The following is a 19415-nucleotide window of genomic DNA, read 5'->3' as shown; positions in this document are numbered from 1 at the left end:
CTAGTGGTTAGAGTGTAGAGGTGGTAGGTAGTCTAGTGGTTAGAGTGTAGAGGTGGTAGGTAGTCTAGTGGTTAGAGTGTAGAGGTGGCAGGGTAGCCTAGTGGTTAGAGTGTAGAGGTGGTAGGTAGTCTAGTGGTTAGAGTGTAGAGGTGTCAGGTAGTCTAGTGGTTAGAGTGTAGAGGTGGTAGGTAGTCTAGTGGTTAGAGTGTAGAGGTGGTAGGTAGTCTAGTGGTTAGAGTGTAGAGGTGGCAGGTAGCCTAGTGGTTAGAGTGTAGAGGTGGCAGGTAGCCTAGTGGTTAGAGTATAGAGGTGGCAGGTAGTCTAGTGGTTAGAGTGTAGAGGTGGCAGGTAGCCTAGTGGTTAGAGTGTAGAGGTGGCAGGTAGCCTAGTGGTTAGAGTGTAGAGGTGGTAGGTAGTCTAGTGGTTAGAGTGTAGAGGTGGTAGGTAGTCTAGTGGTTAGAGTGTAGAGGTGGCAGGGTAGCCTAGTGGTTAGAGTGTAGAGGTGGTAGGTAGTCTAGTGGTTAGAGTGTAGAGGTGTCAGGTAGTCTAGTGGTTAGAGTGTAGAGGTGGTAGGTAGTCTAGTGGTTAGAGTGTAGAGGTGGTAGGTAACCTAGTGGTTAGAGTGTAGAGGTGGCAGGTAGTCTAGTGGTTAGAGTGTAGAGGAGGCAGGTAGTCTAGTGGTTAGAGTGTAGAGGTGGCAGGTAGTCTAGTGGTTAGAGTGTAGAGGTGGTAGGTAACCTAGTGGTTAGAGTGTAGAGGTGGCAGGTAGTCTAGTGGTTAGAGTGTAGAGGAGGCAGGTAGTCTAGTGGTTAGAGTGTAGAGGTGACAGGTAGTCTAGTGGTTAGAGTGTAGAGGTGACAGGTAGTCTAGTGGTTAGAGTGTAGAGGTGGCAGGTAGTCTAGTGGTTAGAGTGTAGAGGTGGCAGGTAACCTAGTGGTTAGAGTGTAGAGGTGGCAGGTAGCCTAGTGGTTAGAGTGTAGAGGTGGCAGGTAGACTAGTGGTTAGAGTGTAGAGGTGGTAGGTAGTCTAGTGGTTAGAGTGTAGAGGTGGCAGGTAGTCTAGTGGTTAGAGTGTAGAGGTGGCAGGTAGCCTAGTGGTTAGAGTGTAGAGGTGGTAGGTAGTCTAGTGGTTAGAGTGTAGAGGTGGCAGGTAGTCTAGTGGTTAGAGTGTAGAGGTGGTAGGTAGCCTAGTGGTTAGAGTGTAGAGGTGGCAGGTAGCCTAGTGGTTAGAGTGTAGAGGTGGCAGGTAGCCTAGTGGTTAGAGTGTAGAGGAGGCAGGTAGCCTAGTGGTTAGAGTGTAGAGGTGGCAGGTAGCCTAGTGGTTAGAGTGTAGAGGTGGCAGGTAGTCTAGTGGTTAGAGTGTAGAGGTGGCAGGTAGCCTAGTGGTTAGAGTGTAGAGGTGGCAGGTAGTCTAGTGGTTAGAGTGTAGAGGTGACAGGTAGTCTAGTGGTTAGAGTGTAGAGGTGTCAGGTAGTCTAGTGGTTAGAGTGTAGAGGTGGCAGGTAACCTAGTGGTTAGAGTGTAGAGGTGGCAGGTAGCCTAGTGGTTAGAGTGTAGAGGTGGCAGGTAGCCTAGTGGTTAGAGTGTAGAGGTGGCAGGTAGTCTAGTGGTTAGAGTGTAGAGGTGGCAGGTAGCCTAGTGGTTAGAGTGTAGAGGTGGCAGGTAGTCTAGTGGTTAGAGTGTAGAGGTGGCAGGTAGTCTAGTGGTTAGAGTGTAGAGGTGGCAGGTAGTCTAGTGGTTAGAGTGTAGAGGAGGCAGGTAGTCTAGTGGTTAGAGTGTAGAGGAGGCAGGTAGCCTAGTGGTTAGAGTGTAGAGGAGGCAGGTAGTCTAGTGGTTAGAGTGTAGAGGAGGCAGGTAGTCTAGTGGTTAGAGTGTAGAGGAGGCAGGTAGCCTAGTGGTTAGAGTGTAGAGGAGGCAGGTAGTCTAGTGGTTAGAGTGTAGAGGAGGCAGGTAGCCTAGTGGTTAGAGTGTAGAGGAGGCAGGTAGTCTAGTGGTTAGAGTGTAGAGGAGGCAGGTAGCCTAGTGGTTAGAGTGTAGAGGAGGCAGGTAGTCTAGTGGTTAGAGTGTAGAGGAGGCAGGTAGCCTAGTGGTTAGAGTGTAGAGGTGGCAGGTAGTCTAGTGGTTAGAGTGTAGAGGTGGCAGGTAGTCTAGTGGTTAGAGTGTAGGGGAGGCAGGTAGTCTAGTGGTTAGAGTGTAGAGGAGGCAGGTAGCCTAGTGGTTAGAGTGTAGAGGTGGCAGGTAGCCTAGTGGTTAGAGTGTAGAGGTGGTAGGTAGTCTAGTGGTTAGAGTGTAGAGGTGGTAGGTAGTCTAGTGGTTAGAGTGTAGAGGTGGCAGGGTAGCCTAGTGGTTAGAGTGTAGAGGTGGTAGGTAGTCTAGTGGTTAGAGTGTAGAGGTGTCAGGTAGTCTAGTGGTTAGAGTGTAGAGGTGGTAGGTAGTCTAGTGGTTAGAGTGAAGAGGTGGTAGGTAGTCTAGTGGTTAGAGTGTAGAGGTGGCAGGTAGCCTAGTGGTTAGAGTGTAGAGGTGGCAGGTAGCCTAGTGGTTAGAGTATAGAGGTGGCAGGTAGTCTAGTGGTTAGAGTGTAGAGGTGGCAGGTAGCCTAGTGGTTAGAGTGTAGAGGTGGCAGGTAGCCTAGTGGTTAGAGTGTAGAGGTGGTAGGTAGTCTAGTGGTTAGAGTGTAGAGGTGGTAGGTAGTCTAGTGGTTAGAGTGTAGAGGTGGCAGGGTAGCCTAGTGGTTAGAGTGTAGAGGTGGTAGGTAGTCTAGTGGTTAGAGTGTAGAGGTGTCAGGTAGTCTAGTGGTTAGAGTGTAGAGGTGGTAGGTAGTCTAGTGGTTAGAGTGTAGAGGTGGTAGGTAACCTAGTGGTTAGAGTGTAGAGGTGGCAGGTAGTCTAGTGGTTAGAGTGTAGAGGAGGCAGGTAGTCTAGTGGTTAGAGTGTAGAGGTGGCAGGTAGTCTAGTGGTTAGAGTGTAGAGGTGGTAGGTAACCTAGTGGTTAGAGTGTAGAGGTGGCAGGTAGTCTAGTGGTTAGAGTGTAGAGGAGGCAGGTAGTCTAGTGGTTAGAGTGTAGAGGTGACAGGTAGTCTAGTGGTTAGAGTGTAGAGGTGACAGGTAGTCTAGTGGTTAGAGTGTAGAGGTGGCAGGTAGTCTAGTGGTTAGAGTGTAGAGGTGGCAGGTAACCTAGTGGTTAGAGTGTAGAGGTGGCAGGTAGCCTAGTGGTTAGAGTGTAGAGGTGGCAGGTAGACTAGTGGTTAGAGTGTAGAGGTGGTAGGTAGTCTAGTGGTTAGAGTGTAGAGGTGGCAGGTAGTCTAGTGGTTAGAGTGTAGAGGTGGCAGGTAGCCTAGTGGTTAGAGTGTAGAGGTGGTAGGTAGTCTAGTGGTTAGAGTGTAGAGGTGGCAGGTAGTCTAGTGGTTAGAGTGTAGAGGTGGTAGGTAGCCTAGTGGTTAGAGTGTAGAGGTGGCAGGTAGCCTAGTGGTTAGAGTGTAGAGGTGGCAGGTAGCCTAGTGGTTAGAGTGTAGAGGAGGCAGGTAGCCTAGTGGTTAGAGTGTAGAGGTGGCAGGTAGCCTAGTGGTTAGAGTGTAGAGGTGGCAGGTAGTCTAGTGGTTAGAGTGTAGAGGTGGCAGGTAGTCTAGTGGTTAGAGTGTAGAGGTGACAGGTAGTCTAGTGGTTAGAGTGTAGAGGTGTCAGGTAGTCTAGTGGTTAGAGTGTAGAGGTGGCAGGTAACCTAGTGGTTAGAGTGTAGAGTTGGCAGGTAGCCTAGTGGTTAGAGTGTAGAGGTGGCAGGTAGCCTAGTGGTTAGAGTGTAGAGGTGGCAGGTAGTCTAGTGGTTAGAGTGTAGAGGTGGCAGGTAGCCTATTGGTTAGAGTGTAGAGGTGGCAGGTAGCCTAGTGGTTAGAGTGTAGAGGTGGCAGGTAGTCTAGTGGTTAGAGTGTAGAGGTGACAGGTAGTCTAGTGGTTAGAGTGTAGAGGTGTCAGGTAGTCTAGTGGTTAGAGTGTAGAGGTGGCAGGTAACCTAGTGGTTAGAGTGTAGAGGTGGCAGGTAGCCTAGTGGTTAGAGTGTAGAGGTGGCAGGTAGCCTAGTGGTTAGAGTGTAGAGGTGGCAGGTAGTCTAGTGGTTAGAGTGTAGAGGTGGCAGGTAGCCTATTGGTTAGAGTGTAGAGGTGGCAGGTAGCCTAGTGGTTAGAGTGTAGAGGTGGCAGGTAGCCTAGTGGTTAGAGTGTAGAGGTGGCAGGTAGCCTATTGGTTAGAGTGTAGAGGTGGCAGGTAGCCTAGTGGTTAGAGTGTAGAGGTGGCAGGTAGCCTAGTGGTTAGAGTGTAGAGGTGGCAGGTAGCCTAGTGGTTAGAGTGTAGAGGTGGCAGGTAGTCTAGTGGTTAGAGTGTAGAGGTGGCAGGTAGTCTAGTGGTTAGAGTGTAGAGGCGGCAGGTAGCCTAGTGGTTTGAGTGTAGAGGCGGCAGGTAGCCTAGTGGTTAGAGTGTAGAGGTGGCAGGTAGCCTAGTGGTTATAGTGTAGAGGTGGCAGGTAGTCTAGTGGTTAGAGTGTAGAGGCGGCAGGTAGCCTAATGGTTAGAGTGTAGAGGTGGCAGGTAGTCTAGTGGTTAGAGTGTAGAGGTGGCAGGTAGTCTAGTGGTTAGAGTGTAGAGGAGGCAGGTAGCCTAGTGGTTAGAGTGTAGAGGTGGCAGGTAGCCTAGTGGTTAGAGTGTAGAGGTGGTAGGTAGTCTAGTGGTTAGAGTGTAGAGGTGGCAGGTAGCCTAGTGGTTAGAGTGTAGAGGTGGCAGGTAGTCTAGTGGTTAGAGTGTAGAGGCGGCAGGTAGCCTAATGGTTAGAGTGTAGAGGTGGCAGGTAGTCTAGTGGTTAGAGTGTAGAGGAGGCAGGTAGCCTAGTGGTTAGAGTGTAGAGGTGGCAGGTAGCCTAGTGGTTAGAGTGTAGAGGTGGTAGGTAGTCTAGTGGTTAGAGTGTAGAGGTGGCAGGTAGCCTAGTGGTTAGAGTGTAGAGGTGTCAGGTAGTCTAGTGGTTAGAGTGTAGAGGTGTCAGGTAGCCTAGTGGTTAGAGTGTAGAGGTGGCAGGTAGCCTAGTGGTTAGAGTGTAGAGGTGGCAGGTAGCCTAGTGGTTAGAGTGTAGAGGTGGCAGGTAGTCTAGTGGTTAGAGTGTAGAGGTGGCAGGTAGTCTAGTGGTTAGAGTGTAGAGGCGGCAGGTAGCCTAGTGGTTTGAGTGTAGAGGCGGCAGGTAGCCTAGTGGTTAGAGTGTAGAGGTGGCAGGTAGCCTAGTGGTTAGAGTGTAGAGGTGGCAGGTAGTCTAGTGGTTAGAGTGTAGAGGCGGCAGGTAGCCTAATGGTTAGAGTGTAGAGGTGGCAGGTAGTCTAGTGGTTAGAGTGTAGAGGAGGCAGGTAGCCTAGTGGTTAGAGTGTAGAGGTGGCAGGTAGCCTAGTGGTTAGAGTGTAGAGGTGGTAGGTAGTCTAGTGGTTAGAGTGTAGAGGTGGCAGGTAGCCTAGTGGTTAGAGTGTAGAGGTGGCAGGTAGTCTAGTGGTTAGAGTGTAGAGGCGGCAGGTAGCCTAATGGTTAGAGTGTAGAGGTGGCAGGTAGTCTAGTGGTTAGAGTGTAGAGGAGGCAGGTAGCCTAGTGGTTAGAGTGTAGAGGTGGCAGGTAGCCTAGTGGTTAGAGTGTAGAGGTGGTAGGTAGTCTAGTGGTTAGAGTGTAGAGGTGGCAGGTAGCCTAGTGGTTAGAGTGTAGAGGTGGCAGGTAGCCTAGTGGTTAGAGTGTAGAGGTGGCAGGTAGTCTAGTGGTTAGAGTGTAGAGGTGGCAGGTAGCCTAGTGGTTAGAGTGTAGAGGTGGCAGGTAGTCTAGTGGTTAGAGTGTAGAGGTGACAGGTAGTCTAGTGGTTAGAGTGTAGAGGTGTCAGGTAGTCTAGTGGTTAGAGTGTAGAGGTGGCAGGTAACCTAGTGGTTAGAGTGTAGAGGTGGCAGGTAGCCTAGTGGTTAGAGTGTAGAGGTGGCAGGTAGCCTAGTGGTTAGAGTGTAGAGGTGGCAGGTAGTCTAGTGGTTAGAGTGTAGAGGTGGCAGGTAGCCTATTGGTTAGAGTGTAGAGGTGGCAGGTAGCCTAGTGGTTAGAGTGTAGAGGTGGCAGGTAGTCTAGTGGTTAGAGTGTAGAGGTGACAGGTAGTCTAGTGGTTAGAGTGTAGAGGTGTCAGGTAGTCTAGTGGTTAGAGTGTAGAGGTGGCAGGTAACCTAGTGGTTAGAGTGTAGAGGTGGCAGGTAGCCTAGTGGTTAGAGTGTAGAGGTGGCAGGTAGCCTAGTGGTTAGAGTGTAGAGGTGGCAGGTAGTCTAGTGGTTAGAGTGTAGAGGTGGCAGGTAGCCTAGTGGTTAGAGTGTAGAGGTGGCAGGTAGTCTAGTGGTTAGAGTGTAGAGGTGGCAGGTAGCCTAATGGTTAGAGTGTAGAGGTGGCAGGTAGTCTAGTGGTTAGAGTGTAGAGGAGGCAGGTAGCCTAGTGGTTAGAGTGTAGAGGTGGCAGGTAGCCTAGTGGTTAGAGTGTAGAGGTGGTAGGTAGTCTAGTGGTTAGAGTGTAGAGGTGGCAGGTAGCCTAGTGGTTAGAGTGTAGAGGTGGCAGGTAGCCTAGTGGTTAGAGTGTAGAGGTGGCAGGTAGTCTAGTGGTTAGAGTGTAGAGGTGGCAGGTAGCCTAGTGGTTAGAGTGTAGAGGTGGCAGGTAGTCTAGTGGTTAGAGTGTAGAGGTGGTAGGTAGTCTAGTGGTTAGAGTGTAGAGGTGTCAGGTAGTCTAGTGGTTAGAGTGTAGAGGTGGCAGGTAGCCTAGTGGTTAGAGTGTAGAGGTGGCAGGTAGCCTAGTGGTTAGAGTGTAGAGGTGGTAGGTAGTCTAGTGGTTAGAGTGTAGAGGTGGCAGGTAGCCTAGTGGTTAGAGTGTAGAGGTGGCAGGTAGTCTAGTGGTTAGAGTGTAGAGGTGGCAGGTAGCCTAGTGGTTAGAGTGTAGAGGTGGCAGGTAGTCTAGTGGTTAGAGTGTAGAGGTGACAGGTAGTCTAGTGGTTAGAGTGTAGAGGTGGCAGGTAGCCTAGTGGTTAGAGTGTAGAGGTGGCAGGTAGCCTAGTGGTTAGAGTGTAGAGGTGGCAGGTAGTCTAGTGGTTAGAGTGTAGAGGTGGCAGGTAGCCTAGTGGTTAGAGTGTAGAGGTGGCAGGTAGTCTAGTGGTTAGAGTGTAGAGGTGACAGGTAGTCTAGTGGTTAGAGTGTAGAGGTGTCAGGTAGTCTAGTGGTTAGAGTGTAGAGGTGGCAGGTAACCTAGTGGTTAGAGTGTAGAGGTGGCAGGTAGCCTAGTGGTTAGAGTGTAGAGGTGGCAGGTAGCCTAGTGGTTAGAGTGTAGAGGTGGCAGGTAGTCTAGTGGTTAGAGTGTAGAGGTGGCAGGTAGCCTATTGGTTAGAGTGTAGAGGTGGCAGGTAGCCTAGTGGTTAGAGTGTAGAGGTGGCAGGTAGTCTAGTGGTTAGAGTGTAGAGGTGACAGGTAGTCTAGTGGTTAGAGTGTAGAGGTGTCAGGTAGTCTAGTGGTTAGAGTGTAGAGGTGGCAGGTAACCTAGTGGTTAGAGTGTAGAGGTGGCAGGTAGCCTAGTGGTTAGAGTGTAGAGGTGGCAGGTAGCCTAGTGGTTAGAGTGTAGAGGTGGCAGGTAGTCTAGTGGTTAGAGTGTAGAGGTGGCAGGTAGCCTATTGGTTAGAGTGTAGAGGTGGCAGGTAGCCTAGTGGTTAGAGTGAAGAGGTGGCAGGTAGCCTAGTGGTTAGAGTGTAGAGGTGGCAGGTAGCCTAGTGGTTAGAGTGTAGAGGTGGCAGGTAGCCTATTGGTTAGAGTGTAGAGGTGGCAGGTAGCCTAGTGGTTAGAGTGTAGAGGTGGCAGGTAGCCTAGTGGTTAGAGTGTAGAGGTGGCAGGTAGCCTAGTGGTTAGAGTGTAGAGGTGGCAGGTAGTCTAGTGGTTAGAGTGTAGAGGCGGCAGGTAGCCTAATGGTTAGAGTGTAGAGGTGGCAGGTAGTCTAGTGGTTAGAGTGTAGAGGAGGCAGGTAGCCTAGTGGTTAGAGTGTAGAGGTGGCAGGTAGCCTAGTGGTTAGAGTGTAGAGGTGGTAGGTAGTCTAGTGGTTAGAGTGTAGAGGTGGCAGGTAGCCTAGTGGTTAGAGTGTAGAGGTGTCAGGTAGTCTAGTGGTTAGAGTGTAGAGGTGTCAGGTAGCCTAGTGGTTAGAGTGTAGAGGTGGCAGGTAGCCTAGTGGTTAGAGTGTAGAGGTGGCAGGTAGCCTAGTGGTTAGAGTGTAGAGGTGGCAGGTAGTCTAGTGGTTAGAGTGTAGAGGTGGCAGGTAGTCTAGTGGTTAGAGTGTAGAGGCGGCAGGTAGCCTAGTGGTTTGAGTGTAGAGGCGGCAGGTAGCCTAGTGGTTAGAGTGTAGAGGTGGCAGGTAGCCTAGTGGTTAGAGTGTAGAGGTGGCAGGTAGTCTAGTGGTTAGAGTGTAGAGGCGGCAGGTAGCCTAATGGTTAGAGTGTAGAGGTGGCAGGTAGTCTAGTGGTTAGAGTGTAGAGGAGGCAGGTAGCCTAGTGGTTAGAGTGTAGAGGTGGCAGGTAGCCTAGTGGTTAGAGTGTAGAGGTGGCAGGCAGCCTAGTGGTTAGAGTGTAGAGGTGACAGGTAGCCTAGTGGTTAGAGTGTAGAGGAGGCAGGTAGTCTAGTGGTTAGAGTGTAGAGGTGGCAGGTAGTCTAGTGGTTAGAGTGTAGAGGTGGCAGGTAGTCTAGTGGTTAGAGTGTAGAGGTGGCAGGTAGCCTAGTGGTTAGAGTGTAGAGGTGCAGTTAACCCACTGTTCCTAGGCCGTCATTGAAAATAAGAATTTGTTCTGGTTAAATACAATAAACTAAAAACATGTTAATGTAAACAGAAACAGAAATTTGAATGAACAAATACTATTTTTTGGGGGTATAGTCTCCCAGTACAATGCACTATTTACAATCAAAGTGCATTATAACATTCTTTTTTTTTATATAGTTAATGAGAGAAGAAATGCTCTCGAAACATTACGTCTAGAATACAAAATGTTTTTTCATTTTTTGTTAGTTGTTTTTCTATGTTTGTACATTATCAAAGTGTTCTTGTATCGACTCAACAGCCAGGAGCATTACTGCTTCACTGTGAGTGGATTCTGTCTGGCTCCACTGAACACCAGACTGAACGAGGAGCGTTAGGACGTTCATATCAGACCCGCCTTGGGTTCAAACACTATTCAAAATATTTCAAATACTTTTTGGGAGTGTTTACTCACTGGAGTGCCAGATGGGCGGGGGGGGCGTTTGAACAGCGTTGAGACTGGATCTGTTGGTCTATTAACTCAGGCAAGCTCAATCTAGTCCAGATAAAGTATTTGAAATGATTATCGAATAGTATTTGAACCCAGGTCTGATGTTTGTTATTTCTGTCATGTACCAGTCATCATCATATTCCAGTACGGTGTGTGTGGTGTGTGTGTGGTGTGTGGTGTGTGGTGTGTGTGTGTGTGTGTGTACTGTAAGATCCAGGGTCAACAACACGTTGCCACAGTGATTCCGCTTCGCTACACGCCATAAAGCACACAATGGCGCTGCAAAAAAAAAAAAAACAGATGTAAAAGGACGGAAACTACGGTTGTCGTTAGTTCTCAACGGAAGAGCGACCTCACCCCAAGACTTTCCTTATAGATGACCTTCACAGAGGGACGGCGGGGGGGGGGGGTATGATGAGGGGAGAAAGGAGGGGATTTTATTTAGCAATATTTTATTCGGACTTAAAACTGCGAGCTACACTCTGTGAGAGGATCGAAGCCTTGCTGTGGTGTGTGTCCACATAAAGCAGAGATATCATAAATAAAACAGCTACTACTTCAGCTCAGAGTCATATGAACTCAGCAACAAAAAAAAAAAGAAACGTCACTTTATCAGGACTCCGTCTTTCAAAGATAATTAGTAAAAATCCAAATAACTTCACAGATCTTCATTGTAAAGGGTTTAAACACTGTTTCCCATTGCTTGTTCAATGAACCATAAACAATTAATGAACATACACCTGTGGAACGGTCGTTAAGACACTAACAGCTTACAGACGGCAGGCAATTAAGGTCACAGTTATGAAAACTTAGGACACTAAAGAGGCCTTTCTGCTGACTCTGAAAAACACCAAAATAAAGATGCCCAGGGTCCCTGCTCATCTGTGTGAACGTGCCTTAGGCATGCTGCAAAGAGGCATGAGGACTGCAGATGTGGTCAGGGCAATAAATTGCAATGTCCGTACTGTGAGACGCCTAAGACAGTGCTGCAGGGAGACAGGACAGACAGCTGATCGTCCTCGCAGTGGCAGACCACGTGTAACAACACCTGCACAGGATTGGTACATCCGAACATCACACCTGCAGGACAGGTACAGGATGGCAACAACAACTGTCCGAGTTACACCAGGATCACACAATCCCTCCATCAGTGCTCAGACTGTCTGCAATAGGCTGAGAGAAGCTGGATTGAGGGCTTGTAGGCCTGTTGTAAGGCAGGTCCTCACCAGACATCACCGGCAACAACGTCACCTATGGGCACAAACCCACGTTGCTGGACCAGACAGGACTGGCAAAAAGTGCTCTTCACTGACGAGTCGCGGTTTTGTCTCACCAGGGGTGATGGTCGGATTTGCGCTCATCATCGAAGGAATGAGCATTACACCGAGGCCTGTACTCTGGAGAAGGATCGATTTGGAGTTGGAGGGTCCGTCATGGTCTGGGGCAGTGTGTCACAGCATCATCGGACTGAGCTTGTTGTCATTGCAGGCAATCTCAACGCTGTGCGTTACAGGGAAGACATGCTTCTCCCTCATGTGGTACCCTTCCTGCAGGCTCTTCCTGACATGACCCTCCAGGATGACAATGCCACCAGACATACTGCTCGTTCTGTGTGTGATTTCCTGCAAGACAGGAATGTCAGTGTTCTGCCATGGCCAGCGAAGAACCCGGATCTCAATCCCATTGAGCACGTCTGGGACCTGTTGGATCGGAGGGTGAGGGCTAGGGTCATTCCCCCCAGAAATGTCCAGGAACTTGCAGGTGCCTTGGTGGAAGAGTGGGGTAACATCTCACAGCAAGAACTGGCAAATTGGGTGCAGTCCATGAGGAGGAGATGCACTGCAGTACTTAATGCAGCTGGTGGCCACACCAGATACTGACTGTTACTTTTGATTTTGACCCCCCCTTTGTTCAGGGACACATTATTCCATTTCTGTTTGTCACATGTCTGTGGAACTTGTTCAGTTTATGTCTCAGTTGTTGAATCTTGTTATGTTCATACAAATATTTACACATGTTAAGTTTACTGAAAATAAACGCAGTTGACAGTGAGAGGAGGTTTATTTTTTTATTTTTAAAATTTATTTTATATTTTTATTTACATCTATATGCATGGCTGTGCTTCTGCTCTTTTATTGATGTTTGATCCGTCCATTAGGCCCTGGAACACATGAGGAACGTTTCCTGTCCTCAGTCTGACACGAGGAACGTCTGAGGAACGTTTCCTGTCCTCAGTCTGACACGAGGAACGTCTGAGGAACATCTGAGGAACGTTTCATGTCTTCAGTCTGACGTGAGGAACATCTGAGGAACGTGTCATGTCCTCAGTCTGACGTGAGGAACGTCTGAGGAACGTTTCCTGTCCTCAGTCTGACACGAGGAACGTCTGAGGAACGTTTCCTGTCCTCAGTCTGACGTGAGGAACGTCTGAGGAACGTTTCCTGTCCTCAGTCTGACGTGAGGAACGTCTGAGGAACGTTTCCTGTCCTCAGTCTGACACGAGGAACGTCTGAGGAACGTTTCCTGTCCTCAGTCTGACACGAGGAACGTCTGAGGAACATCTGAGGAACGTTTCATGTCTTCAGTCTGACGTGAGGAACATCTGAGGAACGTGTCATGTCCTCAGTCTGACGTGAGGAACGTCTGAGGAACGTTTCCTGTCCTCAGTCTGACACGAGGAACATCTGAGGAACGTTTCCTGTCCTCAGTCTGACGTGAGGAACGTCTGAGGAATGTTTCCTGTCTTCAGTCTGACATGAGGAACATCTGAGGAACGTTTCCTGTCCTCAGTCTGACGTGAGGAACGTCTGAGGAACGTTTCCTGTCCTCAGTCTGACACGAGGAACGTCTGAGGAACATCTGAGGAACGTTTCCTGTCCTCAGTCTGACGTGAGGAACGTCTGAGGAACGTTTCCTGTCCTCAGTCTGACGTGAGGAACGTCTGAGGAACGTTTCCTGTCCTCAGTCTGACACTGAAAGCTTTTGGTTTTATACTGCCACCGGGGGCCCACCGGAGTAACTGCTAAACTGCTTTCTGACTGTACTGCATGATTGTAGCAGGTTTCCTAACACGTTAGTTCTATTATGTTGACTAGGACGTGCCAATGTGTTGTAGGTTGTGTGTAGAGGTTAGAGGTCATGATATGAAGGTTTGGCTTGGAAAAGGTATTTTCACCTGGTCACAGACAGCTGATGGGTTGTGCACTGAAGTCCACAAGCGAAGGGAAAAGGTGAGAGGAGGAGAGAGAGTAGATAGTAGCGAGAATTAATTATATACACAAGAAGGAAAGTGATCATGCTGTTTTTATGCGGTTGCTATGAAAGTGAGGGGTGTATTCATTCTGCCAATTCTGTTGAAAAACATTTCTTAAACAGCAGCAAACGTAACGACACGGGGATAAACATACCTGGATGTGTCCAATAGAAACTCTCATTTGCAACTGTTGGACTAATGATCACACCCTAGATCAGCTAGATGCAGGCCAGAGGTGATACTGTTGAACTAATGATTACACCCTAGATCAGCTAGATGCAGGCCAGAGGTGATACTGTTGAACTAATGATTACACCCTAGATCAGCTAGATGCAGGCCAGAGGTGATACTGTTGGACTAATGATCACACCCTAGATCAGCTAGATGCAGGCCAGAGGTGATACTGTTGAACTAATGATTTACACCCTAGATCAGCTAGATGCAGGCCAGAGGTGATACTGTTGGACTAATGATCACACCCTAGATCAGCTAGATGCAGGCCAGAGGTGATACTGTTGGACTAATGATTACACCCTAGATCAGCTAGATGCAGGCCAGAGGTGATACTGTTGGACTAATGATCACACCCTAGATCAGCTAGATGCAGGCCAGAGGTGATACTGTTGGACTAATGATCACACCCTAGATCAGATAGATGCAGGCCAGAGGTGATACTGTTGGACTAATGATCACACCCTAGATCAGCTAGATGCAGGCCAGAGGTGATACTGTTGGACTAATGATTACACCCTAGATCAGCTAGATGCAGGCCAGAGGTGATACTGTTGGACTAATGATCACACCCTAGATCAGCTAGATGCAGGCCAGAGGTGATACTGTTGGTCTAATGATCACACCCTAGATCAGATAGATGCAGGCCAGAGGTGATACTGTTGGACTAATGATTCACACCCTAGATCAGCTAGATGCAGGCCAGAGGTGATACTGTTGGACTAATGATCACACCCTAGATCAGCTAGATGCAGGCCAGAGGTGATACTGTTGGACTAATGATTCACACCCTAGATCAGCTAGATGCAGGCCAGAGGTGATACTGTTGGACTAATGATCACACCCTAGATCAGCTAGATGCAGGCCAGAGGTGATACTGTTGGACTAATGATTACACCCTAGATCAGCTAGATGCAGGCCAGAGGTGATACTGTTGGTCTAATGATCACACCCTAGATCAGATAGATGCAGGCCAGAGGTGATACTGTTGGACTAATGATTACACCCTAGATCAGGTAGATGCAGGCCAGAGGTGATACTGTTGGACTAATGATCACACCCTAGATCAGCTAGATGCAGGCCAGAGGTGATACTGTTGGACTAATGATTACACCCTAGATCAGATAGATGCAGGCCAGAGGTGATACTGTTGGACTAATGATTACACCCTAGATCAGCTAGATGCAGGCCAGAGGTGATACTGTTGGACTAATGATTCACACCCTAGATCAGATAGATGCAGGCCAGAGGTGATACTGTTGGACTAATGATCACACCCTAGATCAGCTAGATGCAGGCCAGAGGTGATACTGTTGGACTAATGATTCACACCCTAGATCAGCTAGATGCAGGCCAGAGGTGATACTGTTGGACTAATGATTACACCCTAGATCAGCTAGATGCAGGCCAGAGGTGATACTGTTGGACTAATGATCACACCCTAGATCAGCTAGATGCAGGCCAGAGGTGATACTGTTGGACTAATGATCACACCCTAGATCAGCTAGATGCAGGCCAGAGGTGATACTGTTGGACTAATGATCACACCCTAGATCAGATAGATGCAGGCCAGAGGTGATACTGTTGAACTAATGATTTACACCCTAGATCAGCTAGATGCAGGCCAGAGGTGATACTGTTGGACTAATGATTACACCCTAGATCAGCTAGATGCAGGCCAGAGGTGATACTGTTGGACTAATGATTACACCCTAGATCAGCTAGATGCAGGCCAGAGGTGATACTGTTGAACTAATGATTTACACCCTAGATCAGCTAGATGCAGGCCAGAGGTGATACTGTTGGACTAATGATTACACCCTAGATCAGCTAGATGCAGGCCAGAGGTGATACTGTTGGACTAATGATTACACCCTAGATCAGCTAGATGCAGGCCAGAGGTGATACTGTTGGACTAATGATCACACCCTAGATCAGCTAGATGCAGGCCAGAGGTGATACTGTTGGACTAATGATTACACCCTAGATCAGCTAGATGCAGGCCAGAGGTGATACTGTTGGACTAATGATTACACCCTAGATCAGCTAGATGCAGGCCAGAGGTGATACTGTTGGACTAATGATTACACCCTAGATCAGCTAGATGCAGGCCAGAGGTGATACTGTTGGACTAATGATTACACCCTAGATCAGCTAGATGCAAGCCAGAGGTGATACTGTTGGACTAATGATTACACCCTAGATCAGCTAGATGCAGGCCAGAGGGTACAAGGAGGTATTGAATGTGTCTCTGTCACCTTGATTACTCAAAATCCTCTCGACCTGTGTGCACCTACTAGGTTGTAGCAACTCATGATGGGTACAGGGAACATTCTAGTATCATGTAGTAGCCTAAACCTATCGATGATAACAATGAGCTGGGTGAATGGAATATGAATGACAGTCATCCAATATGCTGTAATAGAAATAAGGTTTGTGCTCATTAAAATAAATATTTATATATCGTCCCCCTTAAATGGTACCGACCGCCACTGTGTTATGGGTCGTACTCGTTAAGGACGGGGGAGTTTTTCAGGATAAAAAATAAACGCCGGTCAGCATCCTGGAGGAAAACCTGGTTCAGTCTGCTTTGCACCAGAGACTGGAAGATGAATTCACCTTTCAGCAGGACAATAACCCGAAAACACAAGGCCAAATATACACTGGGAGATGAATTCACCTTTCAGCAGGACAATAACCTGAAAACACAAGGCCAAATATACACTGGGAGATGAATTCACCTTTCAGCAGGACAATAACCTGAAAACACAAGGCCAAATATACACTGGGAGATGAATTCACCTTTCAGCAGGACAATAACCCGGAAAACACAAGGCCAAATATACACTGGGAGATGAATTCACCTTTCAGCAGGACAATAACCTGAAAACACAAGGCCAAATATACACTGGGAGATGAATTCACCTTTCAGCAGGACAATAACCTGAAAACACAAGGCCAAATATACACTGGGAGATGAATTCACCTTTCAGCAGGACAATAACCTGAAAACACAAGGCCAAATATACACTGGGAGATGAATTCACCTTTCAGCAGGACAATAACCCGGAAAACACAAGGCCAAATATACACACTGGAGTTGCTTACCAAGAAGACAGGGCATGTTCCTGAGGGGCCGAGTTACTGTTTTTATTTAAATCTGCTTGAAAATATATAACCCGAAAACACAAGGCCAACTCTACATGATTTGTGCTCATTAACAAAACAAAAAAAAATACTCATCCTCCCTCATCTTAAAACGGCACTGACCCACTACTGGTGTGGTTGAATATATTCTGCCACTGCGTGACTATTGTCTTCTTGTTGTCTCTGCCTCGCATATCAAAAAAGGTGACATATGAACTAATAGGTTATAGAGAAAACAAAGCAATTATCACAACACAGGTCATCATCGGGCCTCTTTTCCCCTGGCTTGGCTTCCCCATTGATTTGAACCACGCGCTGATACTGTGGACTGTGACCCCGTGTCCTTGACTAATAATTTAGCTGTGTTTTTTTTGGCAGACAACACAACAGAAAGAGAAAAGACTCCTTCTGTCTGATGCTATTAAACTCTCTGTTCTCTTGTGCCTAATGGTCCATGTATGCCGTCTAGGCTGTGCGCGTGTCTGTCTGTGTATAAAGCTCTACAGATCTGCAGGTCTTTAACTCACACCTCTTTATAACCTAACTTCCTGTTAAATGGTGTTGGTTTGCCCTGGAGGCTAAATTATGTTGGCTACTCGTAGGGTTATAAAAGAAGGCTGGAACTCAACATTTTTTTTTTCTCTCTGAATGCCCCAGCTCTCCCTCCTCTCTACCTCTCTGTTATCTCCCCTCTTCTACCCCTCCAGGCCTATCCTGCTGCTACAATCCCCTGAAGATCTCTCTCTCTCTCTCTCTCTCTCTCTCTCTCTCTCTCTCTCTCTCTCTCTCTCTCTCTCTCTCTCTCTCTCTCTCTCTCTCTCTCTCTCTCTCTCTCTCTCTCTCTCTCTCTCTCTCTCTCTCTCTCTCTCTCTCTCTCTCTCTCTCTCTCTCTCTCTCTCTCTCTCTCTCTCTCTCTCTCTCTCTCTCTCTCTCTCTCTCTCTCCCTCCCTGTCTCTCTCTCTCTCTCTCTCTCTCTCTCTCTCTCTCTCTCTCTCTCTCTCTCTCTCTCTCTCTCTCTCTCTCTCTCTCTCTCTCTCTCTCTCTCTCTCTCTCTCTCTCTCTCTCTCTCTCTCTCTCTCTCTCTCTCTCTCTCTCTCTCCCTCCCTCCCTCCCTCCCTCTCTCTGTCTCTCTCTCTCTCTCTCAATCTCTCTCTTTCTCTCTTTTTCTCTCTCTCTGTCTCTCTCTTTTTCTCTCTCTCTCTCTCTCCCTGTCTCCCTCTCTCTCTCTCTCTCTCAATCTCTCAATTCAATTCAATTCAAGGGCTTTATTGGCATGGGAAACATGTGTTAACATTGCCAAAGCAAGTGAGGTAGACAACATACAAAGTGAATATATAAAGTGAAATAAACAATAAAAATGGACAGTAAACATTACACATACAGAAGTTTCAAAACAATAAAGACATTACAAATGTCATATTATATATATATGTATATATGTTATTATTATATCTCTCTCTCTCTCACTCAATCTCTCTCGGCATTTTGCTTTTTGGTAATAATAATATACACTGGACAAATATGTAACAACAAATTCTAAGATTTTACTGAATTACAGTTCATTTAAGGAACTAATTTGATTTAAATAAATTCATTAGTGTAGATGGATGAGACAGAGTCTTATCTTAACTAATAGTCTTAGTGGGAAGAATTAAGACTTTCCACTGAGGCTACTAGTTAAGACTTTCCACTGAGGCTACTAGTTAAGACTTTCCACTGAGGCTACTAGTTAAGACTTTCCACTGAGACTACTAGTTAAGACGGTCCATTGAGACTACTAGTTAAGACTTTCCACTGAGACTACTAGTTAAGACTTTCCACTGAGACTACTAGTTAAGACTTTCCACTGAGACTACTAGTTAAGACTTTCCACTGAGACTACTAGTTAAGACTTTCCACAGAGTACTAGTTAAGACTTTCCACTAAGACTACTAGTTAAGACTTTCCACTGAGAGTTCCATCCTACCTGAGCCCAGGCCTTCCTCCAGCGTTCAGGACTGTGGTTATAATAGTGAGGTGAAAGGTCATAGTGTGTGTTCCATCCTACCTGAGCCCAGGCCTTCCTCCAGCGTTCAGGACTGTGGTTATAATAGTGAGGTGAAAGGTCATAGTGTGTGTTCCATCCTACCTGAGCCCAGGCCTTCCTCCAGCGTTCAGGACTGTGGTGGCTGTACTCCTGCTGAGCCCAGGTAGAGCAATTCAGGTGAGACACATCGCAGTATGCTGTGCCCCGCCCACCCATCTCAGAGTCCATCTTGAAGAGCCAGCGCCTCACCTCCATGTGGTTTGTCATCAGCTTGGCGAGGGTTTCATGGAGCTGGGGAGAGAGGAAAGAGAGAGAGGGGGAGAGAGAGAAAGAGAGGGGGGAGAGAGGAGAGAGAGAGGGGGAGAGGAGAGAGAGGAGAGAGAGAGAGAGAGAGAGAGAGAGAGAGAGAGAGAGAGGAGAGGGAGAGAGAGGAGAGAGAGGGGGAGAGAGGAGAGATAGAGGAGAGAGGGAGGAGAGGGGGAGAGAGGAGAGAGGGGGGAGAGGGGGAGAGAGGAGAGAGGGGGGAGAGGGGGAGAGAGGAGATAGAGAGGGAGAGAGAGAGAGAGAGAGAGAGAGGGGGAGAGGGGAGAGAGAGTGGAGAGGGGGGAGAGAGGAGAGACTCAGACTCAGTGAGCATCGCCTTGCTATTGAGAAAGGCTGCCGTAGGCAGACATGGCTCTCAAGAGAAGACAGGCTATGTGCAACACTGCCCACAAAATGAGGTGGAAACTGAGCTGCACTTCCTAACCTCCTGCCCAATGAATGACCATATTAGAGAGACATATTTCCCTCAGATTACACAGATCCACAAAGATTTCGAAAACACATCCAATTTTGATAAACTCCCATATCTACTGGGTGAAATTCCACAGTGTACCATCACAGCAGCAAGATTTGTGAACTGTTGCCACGAGAAAAGGGCAACCAGTGAAGAACAAACACCATTGTAAATACAACCCTTATTTATGTTCATTTATTTTCCCTTTTGTACTTAAACTATTTGTACATCGTTACAACACAGTACATTGACATAATGACATTTGAAATGTGTCTATTGCTTTGAAACTTCTGTGAGTTCAATGTTTACTGTTCATTTTTTGTTTATTATCGATTTTGCTTGTTTTGCCAATGTAAACATGCAGCATGTTTCCCATACCAATACACTATGTTTCCCATACCAATACACTATGTTTCCCATACCAATACAGTATGTTTCCCATACCAATACAGTATGTTTCCCATACCAATACAGTATGTTTCCCATACCAATACACTATGTTTCCCATACCAATACACTATGTTTCCCATACCAATACACTATGTTTCCCATACCAATACACTATGTTTCCCATACCAATACACTATGTTTCCCATACCAATACACTATGTTTCCCATACCAATACACTATGTTTCCCATACCAATACACTATGTTTCCCATACCAATACAGTATGTTT

General features: G+C 47.5%; 1 protein-coding gene across 4 annotated transcripts in view; it reads right to left on the bottom strand.

Moving 5' to 3' along the window:
• Nucleotides 1-19415, bottom strand: part of iqch (IQ motif containing H) — a 111516-nt gene that overhangs the window by 47608 nt on the left and 44493 nt on the right. For 2 of the 4 annotated variants that reach the window (XM_036968629.1, XM_036968627.1), the window contains one exon: nucleotides 17899-18249. In XM_036968629.1, the coding sequence (XP_036824524.1) occupies nucleotides 17899-18249 (351 nt within the window). The remainder of the gene's footprint in view (nucleotides 1-17898; nucleotides 18250-19415) is intronic. The other 2 variants (XM_036968630.1, XM_036968628.1) reach the window with 1 other exon arrangement.

Source organism: Oncorhynchus mykiss, chromosome 30 (assembly GCF_013265735.2).
Source record: "Oncorhynchus mykiss isolate Arlee chromosome 30, USDA_OmykA_1.1, whole genome shotgun sequence".
NCBI classification, from domain to species: domain Eukaryota; kingdom Metazoa; phylum Chordata; class Actinopteri; order Salmoniformes; family Salmonidae; genus Oncorhynchus; species Oncorhynchus mykiss.
The sequence above is the reverse complement of the archived record's forward strand: the minus strand, read 5'-3'. Positions and strand labels throughout refer to the sequence as shown.